The 9,438-nt window shown below is 37.9% G+C and overlaps 1 protein-coding gene across 1 annotated transcript; it reads right to left on the bottom strand.

Annotated features, from left to right (window-relative positions):
• Positions 1-1,386: 1,386 nt before the first annotated feature.
• Positions 1,387-2,551, bottom strand: LOC129499238 (elongation factor 1-alpha 1-like). The gene is given in 2 exon segments (XM_055308956.1): positions 1,387-2,291; positions 2,294-2,551. Coding segments are annotated over 2 exon segments (1,158 nt in total). The 5' UTR covers positions 2,547-2,551.
• Between the last annotated feature and the right edge of the window lie 6,887 nt (positions 2,552-9,438).

The following is a 9,438-nucleotide window of genomic DNA, read 5'->3' as shown; positions in this document are numbered from 1 at the left end:
AACTTGGGCTGCCCTGGCCCAGGAGCTCCTGCTTTGCCTTCAGGAAGCCCCCCTGCTCTGTGATTTCTGGAGCCCAAACCCCTTTGTTTTGTCAATTCTTCACAAGTTTATTGTTTCCTTGTTTAAAAGGTGTAAAAACTGACCCTTCTGGTCACTTTGGAGGATCTCATATTTTTATGGGCTCCCATATGCACAAAATTAAATTTGTTTTTCTCCTGTTAATCTGTGTTATGTCAATTTAATTATTTGACCAGCCAAAGAATCTAGAAGGGAAGAAAGGAAGTTTTCCTTCCCTATAACAGATGTTTAGACTTCTATAGATGCAGTTCCTTTGGTTTTGATGTTTCTTTTCATCACTCTCAAAAATCACTCTAATAAATGAATCAGTTAACATTATAATTAATCTTCTCATACCTCTCCTACACAAAAATAATTTCTTGCATCAAAACAATAATAGCAATAAAAGGAAACAGTGTAGGAAATCTTGAGCCTAATGTTTTACCAAGAGGCAAAATTAGTCTCCCATGTGGACTCAGATTTTGTATCCTACTTCTTGGTAGTATGGATATTTTTGTAGTTGCTTAGCCTTAAATTCTGAGCTCTTTGACTCCTTTTCAAATCAGCTGATGTATACAGCCAATCATTTTCAGCACAGGGACCTTCTGTTCCCCTCTCTTCTTTTCTTTTTTCTTTTTTTTTTCTCATAAAACTTTTGTTTTAATGGGTCTCAAAATTCTGTGATAGATTTTTGTTCAAGTTGTTTCTGTTAAAAAGTACTGATTTTAAAGACTAATAACTTAGGGCAGCCCGGGTGGCTCAGCAGTTTAGCTCCACCTTCAGTCCAGGGTATGATCCTGGAGACCCACGATCGAGTCCCACAACTGGCTCCCTGAATGGAACCTGCTTCTCCCTCTGCCTGTGTCTCTGCCTCTCCCTCTTTCCCTGTGTCTTTCATGAATAAATAAATAAAATCTTAAAAAGAAAAACTAATAACTCAAATCTGCCATGTACAAAAAAAAATGGTCCACAAAACATTCTCCTTTCCTTCTGAAGGTTTTAGGATGCACTGTTATCATTAACCAGTCTTTTACTATTAAACTTAAATGGCCAATTGACACAATTGATTAAGACTAGGGTGGCAGGTATTGGGGATAATATTCTTTTAACCTTCTGAGCTTTCTGGGCAGACTTGGTGACTTGGCCAGCTCCAGCTGCCTTCTTGTCCGCTGCTTTGATGACACCCACGGCAACCGTCTGTCTCATGTCACGAACAGCAAAACGGCCCAGAGGAGGATAGTCAGAGAAGCTCTCAACACACATAGGTTTGCCAGGAACCATATCAACAATGGCAGCAGCCCCAGATTTCAAGAACTTGGGACCATCTTCCTACTTTTTTCCAGAATGACGATCTATCTTCTCCTTCAGCTCAGCAAACTTGCAAGCAATGTGAGCTGTGTGACAATCCAGCACAGGTGCATATCCAGCACTGATTTGGCCTGGATGGTTCAGGATAATCACCTGAGTCATGAAGCCAGCTGCTTCCATTGGTGGCTCATTTTTGCTGTCACCAGCCACGTTGCCATGACGAACATCTTTGACAGATACATTCTTGACATTGAAGCCCACATTGTCCCCAGGAAGAGCCTCACTCAAAGCTTCATGGTGCATTTCAGCAGATTTGGCTTCAGTTGTAACATTGCCCAGAGCAAAGGTGACCATCATGCCAGGATTAAGAACACCAGTCTCCACTCGACCCATTGGGACAGTACCAATACCACCAATTTTGTAGACGTCCTGGAGAGGAAGATGCAAGGGCTTTTCTATTGGACAAGTTGGTGGCAGACTGCAATCCAGGGCTTCAAGCGGTGTGGTTCCACTGGCATTCCCATCTTTACGGGTGACTTTCCATCCCTTGAACCAAGGCGGGTTAGCACTTGGCTCCAGCATGTTGTCACCATTCCAAACAGAAATTGGCACAAATGCTACTGTGTTGGGGTTGTAGCCAATTTTCTTAATGTAGGTGCTGACTTCCTTAATGATATCCTCGTATCTCTTCTGGCTGTAGGGTGGCTCAGTGGAATCCATTTTGTTAAAACCAACAATTAGTTGTTTTACACCCAGTGTGTAAGCCAGAAGGGCATGCTCACGGGTCTGCCCATTCTTGGAGATACCTGCTTCAAATTCACCAACACCAGCAGCAATAATCAGGACAGCACCGTCATCCTGAGATGTACCTGTAATCATGTTTTTGATAAAGTCTCTGTGTCCTGGGGGATCAGTGATGGTCACTAATACTTGCTGGTCTCGAATTTCCACAGGGAGATATCAATGGTGATACCATGTTCACGTTCAGCTTTCAGTTTATCCAAGACCCAGGCATTCTTGAAGGAGCCTTTTTCCATCTCAGCAGCCTCCTTCTCAAATTTTTCGATAGTTCTTTTGTCGATCCCACCACATTTGGAGATCAGATGGCCAGTAGTGGTAGACTTGCCCGAATCTACGTGTCCAATGATGACGATGTTGATGTGAGTCTTCTCCTTTCCCATTTTGGTTTAGGTTTACCGGTGGTTTTCTTTCTTTCTTTTTTTTTTCAGAAACATTTTTATTCTTGATAAATTGAGCTAGAATATTTATTTAATCTTAGATGTTCTGTGCGGGTACGTGTGATCTCTTTCTCCCAAGGAGTCACATACCTCTGCCACAGCAGTGGAAGGATTTTGCTCCCATGAGAGAAGAGTTTGGATTTCTTCCTTATCCTTCAGCAGCTGATTCTTCAGATCCCCTTTCATGATCCCAAGCTTCCTGCATCCGGGGGCCCTGTCTGAATCCATCACTCGGGTTTGCCCCTCTCTCCGCAGGTTTCCTCGTCAGCCAACAGCCCCCGCCCTCAGGGCGGCAACGGCAATTCTACCGGTGGTTTTCATGTCACCTGTGATCTGGTGGCAAACCCGTTGCAAAAAAGTCCCCTCTTCTTAAAGTTGACATCCTATACACCTTGTTTTCCCCTGACCAATGCATTATTTTCTGGATATGTCTGTGTGTAGGTGTGTGTGTGCATACGTGCATTCATGTTTGGGATCTTGCAGTGACATTATGACAGTACTTTAAAAACAGAAAAGGAAGAGGGGACAATTATGAAGAAGATTAACAGGTTTAAGAGGGAGGGAAAAAGTAAACTAGTGGTCAGACTTAGGAGGTCCGTGAAAAAGTGAAAAATAAGCTAGTCTAACATACTATTTTTTTCACAAACCCAGGTAGGTGAAAATACAATGATGCCAAAATGACGCATTATTTATAGGACAGCATGGGTGATGATCCAGTTTGAACTAAAGGCAAACTAGGCTTATACAATTTTCAGGTAAGGGAAAATATAGAACAGCCAGCTGGAAAGTGGATTAATTTCGTGTAATCAGGTGTTACTATTTTATGCAGACAGTTGGAAATAGATTATACTGTCAATGTGTCTGCATCTGAATAGAATTTTAATATTAAGCTAAAGGTAGAGTAGTGATTTACAAAGTAAGGATCAAGAGAATTAGGGATGCCTGGGTGGCTCAGTGGTTGAGCATCTGCCTTTGGCTCAGCTTGTGATCCCGGAGTACCGGGATTGAATCCCACTTCCGGGTCCCTGCATAGAGCCTGCTTCTCCCTCTGCCTGTCTCTGTCTCTCTCTCTCTCTCTGTGTCTTGTGAATAAATAAATAAAATATTTTTTAAAAAGAGAGAGAATTGATGATGGTGTAGAAGCCAATTTTTGAACTTGTATTAATATTCATTTTAATACAAATAATAAAGAAATTAAGATTTACTAATATTTAAATGGATTTTGAATTTACAGATGACACCAGCCCTCCTATCCTGGTCTGAGTGTCAGATGGTCGCATATCATAAATGTTAAAATGTTTATCACATTTCAACATTGATATGCTAATATTCCCTCATGTTTGACAGATAGTAAGGTACAATAGAAAGGAAGAATACTTGTGTCTGATTTATATTATCTACAGATTATATTTCCTAGAGCCAACTAACTTAACTTTCATTTATAAACATTCAAATATTTTCCTCCCACAAAGAGGGTTATGGTGAACTTTGATTCCAGTCCTTATACTTTACAATAATTTGTAAACTTTTCTGATTGGTTGCTGCTATCAGTTAAAAGTTTAGCATATTTAAAAAAAAGTTTAGCATATGTATTAAATAATTACTATGCATTACTATGCCAGTATATTTTGAAATTTAAATATGAAAGAAGAACTTTTAAAAATGATTAAGAATGTGGTATTTTACATACTTGGCTATTTGCGATGGTTTTATACTTTTATTAGCTTACATCTTAAAGGCAAACTGCTCATCATTAAGAGTAGTGGTTGCAAATCAAAACTGCAAATATTTTGGAAAATGTACTAATATCTTATGCCAATGTATTGTCATATCCAATTTGATCCTCCTGGTGTCTTCCTCCTCTTAGCACTTAAGCATCAGGGGGGCTTTTAAATTTTGATTGGGTCTCTGCTGTTGTTATAATGTTCAGTCAGTGATACAGTGAGAAGTATGTGTAAGACACTTTTGTGAGGCATAATTTAGTTAATGTATGATAATGTAATTTGTGAAACTCCTAAATCTCACTCTTGAAATCTTTGACACTTTATAACGATTTCTAGAAAAGATAAACTAGTCAAATTAAAATTAGTATTTTCTACCAAATTTATAAAGAAGTCTTCAATCCAGATTTAAACAGGCTATAACTCGAGCCTGGCTATCACACTTTAATTTAGCCACTTACTACAATCCTTCAAACCCTCTTCTATACACTCAAGGGGATCTCTTTATCATTCCTTGGTTACATTTCTGCTTTAAGGCTTTGGTTCAAAGTATTCTTTATCCTTATGAGACCATCCCCACCCTCAGATCTCTGAGTGTTGAAATCCTATTATCTTTCTGGACTCCCTCAAATGTGACCTTTGTTATGAGGTCTTCTTTGATCACACCAACAAGAGTCACCACTCCCTTCTTTTATCCCCATGGCACTTTACAACATCTTGTATAACAGTTACTTTGTTACTGCTTTGTAGCAAAATTGTTTATGAATACTTTTCTCCAACTAAAATATACAACAACCAAACTTTGTTACTTGCCATACACCCTTCCACTCTGTACAAGACCCTCTTGGTAAGTAAATGTTAGCAAGATGAATAAATAAAACAAGTATCTATATTACCATTAAAAAACAATGGTTTAGAAGCAAGATTTCTTTGCACCTTGGAACCACAGAGAAATACTATTGGCAATTTTTTTGAACCCATGTCCCATATAATATTTTGGACACTGTTAGAATTGTCATGTATTTGCCCTCCATGCATGAGAATCTTCTCATTTTTACCTTTTTAAATTTAGATTTTAAAAAATCCCTTCAATTTTGTTTATTTCTACTCTCACCTGGCTTTCTGCAGTATTGGTTTCTTTTGTATTAAGCTTTCCATTTCACTTACTTTTACTGAGATTTAATTCCAGTGTACAAGTTTATGTTATATTAAATTAATATAAGAGTTCAAAGTCAGGCTTCCTTTAAATTTTTATCGTTTAATGGTTTATTTATTGATTTGAGAGAGAGAGAGAGAGCATGCGAGCAGGGTGAAGGGTAGAGGGAGAGGGAGAGAATCCTCAAGCAGACTCCTTCTTGAGCACAGAGCCTGATGCAGGGCTTGAGCCCACGACCCTGAGATTATGACCTGAACTGAGAGCTAAAACCAAGAGTTGAACCCTTAAATGATTGAGCAAATAATTTGTAGTTACCTTTAATCTAAAGCAGAAGAACAACTCTTTTTAATAACTTGAAAGGAAGAGACATGCCTTGGTGGCTCAGCTGTTGAGTGTCTGCCTTTGGCTCAAGGCGTGATCTGGGTCCAGGGATTGAGTCCCGCATTGGGCTCCCTGTGAGGAGCCTACTTCTCCCTCTGCCTGTGTCTTTGCCTCTTTCTCTGTGTCTCAAATAAATAAATAAATAAATAAATAAATAAATAAATAAAATCTTTTAAAAAATTGAAAGGAAGAATTAATTGATAAGACTAAATAAGCAGGACCCCTAGGTGGCTCAGTGGTTGAACATCCCTAGGTTGAAAGCCTAGGACCTTTGGCTCAGGCTGTGATCCAAGGGTCCTAGGATCGAGTCCCACATCAAGCTTCCCGTGGAGGTAGGTAGGGACCATGAGGTGATGTTTTTGAGAGTTTTTGGAAAGGTATAAGATACTGGACATGATGGTTCATGTCCTCCCGGAAGTAGACATCCAAGTGGAATTGGATGTGCAAAATAATCATTTGGGGTAATTCAGTGAATGATGAAGAACGGTTAGCAGGGAGAGGTTTCAGGCCAAACACAGATAAGAAAAACTATGGAAGGAAGTAGGAAAGGAAGGGCATTTGAGTAGAAGTGACTGAGGCACAACTCTGAGAGTGTCTCAATCAGGGTGATGGGGTCCCAGAGTGAAGAGTTGTCTGTTGGACGGAACAGCAGTCTATTCCTTCTGCCACATACAATCACTGGTAGGGAGCAACTCAGGGAGAATGTATCCTGTGTGGGAGGTGGTGATGGAGCCAAAGTGGTGGCAGCTGAAGTCCATAAGCCAGCTACATTCTGGGTGGGTTCCTCTTAGGGAAGAATCTGAGCAGTACACATCTATGGCTGCCATGTCAGGCTTGAGAATAGTCGAGACGGTATGAATGATTGTTGTTCTCTAGAATGGGAGAGAATCCATCCAGGAGACAGTAACGAATTCTATGATTGACACAGCTAGGTTTAGTGTCCACAGATTTTGAATACAATAGACCTCCTCTAGATTTCTTTTGCTTAGCCCTCTGGATTCAGCATTAAACTTTCATTCCCTGTTTTTCTCATTCCTCTTGTCTTTTGTAGGTCTTTTGTAGATTATCACACAATTGAACTGATATGAAAGAGAGATTTGATGATTTTAAAAAGTACTTTCCTTTTTTTTTAGACAAATTAGATTGATTCTACTAAAAATATTCAAACACGTGTCCTCTGAAACAAATGGCGACTAAGTGAGAATGTACCTATGAGTGAAATTTTCAGGTCACAGAAAAAACAAATGCTAAAGTTTAGAAGATCAAGAAAAATATTTTCCAAAATATAGTACTAATTGCCAATTCTAGCTGCATAGAGTCTAAGAGTTCCTGTTGCTAAACTTGTTTGCTAATACTTGGTATTGTCATGAACTTGCTTTTGTTTTGTGTGTTTTTTTTTTTTTTTTGTACTTTTTTTGTTTTTGCCTTTCTGGGGCATGTATAGTGGAATTTAATTATGCTTTAATGTGCACTTGTCTGGTTACTACTAATAAAAATAATTATAGGTTTTTATTGAAGACTGGAACATCACCTATTGTATAGCACTTGTAAATCTCTTGCACATTTTATTACTTGATTTTCTGTCTTTTACTGAATTCTGGGGATTTTTTATTCTGACAAGATCAGGTATGTTCAGGATGGTATGGCCATAGACTCTCTGCATTCTGAATGTGAGATCTCAGTTAGCTCTATGTATTTCAAAATACCTTCCACTGGTCTGTGGAATTTTCACATTTTAAGGAAGGCTTTTGGTAAATGTCTGTCAATGTTAAAATAGATAAATAAATGGTGTTATATTCATATTAGAATTCTGTACAGCTAAACAAAAAAAAAGGTAATCAGTAACTACTTACAAAAATGCATGGATCTTAGAAACAAACTGCTTATGAAAGAAATGATCTAATAAAAACAATACATTCCTTGTGATTCCACTTATCACAAGTTCCAAAATAAGTAAAGCTAATCTCTTAGAAGTTAGAAGTTAGAAGTTAGAAGTCAGGGTTGTGCTTGGAAATGGATATGGAAGAGGCTTCTGGGGTTCTGGCAATCTTCTCTTATTTCATTTGAGTTGTATTTACATGATCATTGGCTTTGTTGTTCATTGAGTTGTAGGAGTGTGCTCTCTGTAGTTGTAGGCACAGAATGTATATTATATTTCACTTTTAAGAAATAGTTAAAAATGTAAAATGCTAATTTTACCAAGAAAGTGTCAAAATTACCAAGAAAAAGAAAATGACATTCTTAATGCATGATGTATTTCAAGGAAATCTCAATGAAGATGGGTACAAAAAGGCATAACACACTCAGAGATTTATAACCTTGACCTTCATAAGTGTTATCATTTATAATGTTACTGTAGAATTGTTTTATATCTTGTATCCTTTCAGTTATATGTTAAAATCTCAAATTCAGATTTTTGCACAACACGAACTAGTATTTCAAATAAGAAGTCCGGGATTAGGGGAGCTCCAAGACGTGTTGAATCCATGTGCTGAATTCATGTTGAAACTCTACCCCCCTCCCCCCAAAAAAAGAAACTCTAATTCCCAATGTAATGGTATTTGGAAATGACGCCCTCGGGATGGCTCTACATTCCTGTCCTCATGATGGCATTAGCATCCTTATGACAAAAGAGGAGAGAGCTTATTTCTTCTCTCTCTTACAAGTGAGAATACACTGGGAAGGACTGTCTTCAAACCAGGGAGAGTGCACTCACTAGACTTTTAGCCCCTAGAAATGGGAGAAATCAATGTTTGTTGTTTACATAGTCTATGGTATTCTGTTAAGCAGCTGACTGAAGACACCATGGTTCGATAATGGCCGCAGGAACCCATACTTTCAAAAACTTTTCCTTTGCAATTTTATATCAGATTATTCTAGATTGATTCATCTGTCTCAAAATATCTCGTTTAGTCCCTATAACATCCAAAGTTTTAAAAGGATCAAAATCCATTGCTAGGCTTGAGATATGGCATATCTGCTGTGAATAATAAGGGTCTAAGGTAGAAGAAAAGAAGGAAGGAAGGAAGGAAGGAAGGAAGGAAGGAAGGAAGGAAGGAAGGAAGGAAGGAAGGAGAAGATGTGCATACAATATGTCACATATACATTGTAAATTTCACATTCCAAGGAAAGGACATAGACATCATTAGAAAGAAGAAAATAGGGTAAGTATACCATCTGTATTTCTTACATGATGCTAAATTAAGGCAATAAATGACATTATCAGACAAACTGTGTATAGATCATTTCATAGTATCCTATGAAATTATAGAATATCTCTCAGAGAACTTCACTGTGGTTTTTAGTTTGCTTCTGCCTCATATATACTGTTTTACTTTCACTTTGATATATTAATTTCCTTCCTACCTACTTATATTTTATTTATAAAATTTAAAATTCTGTTAGGATATATTAAACCACTGTCTTGTTTTCTTTAAAATATTCACGGTGTTATCCACTATTACACTGATTTATGGCTACTTTACTTTTTCAAAGTAAATCTTTTCTCATTGTTCGTGACGTGACAAGCAAATGTTTTTAAATTTCTATTATTCAGTTTCAGAAAGTTAAATTACAT

The sequence above is a fragment of the Nyctereutes procyonoides genome, unplaced genomic scaffold (genome assembly GCF_905146905.1).
Source record: "Nyctereutes procyonoides isolate TBG_1078 unplaced genomic scaffold, NYPRO_anot_genome, whole genome shotgun sequence".
Lineage (NCBI taxonomy): Eukaryota > Metazoa > Chordata > Mammalia > Carnivora > Canidae > Nyctereutes > Nyctereutes procyonoides.
Note: the sequence above shows the minus strand (reverse complement) of the source record. Positions and strands in the feature narration are given on the sequence as shown.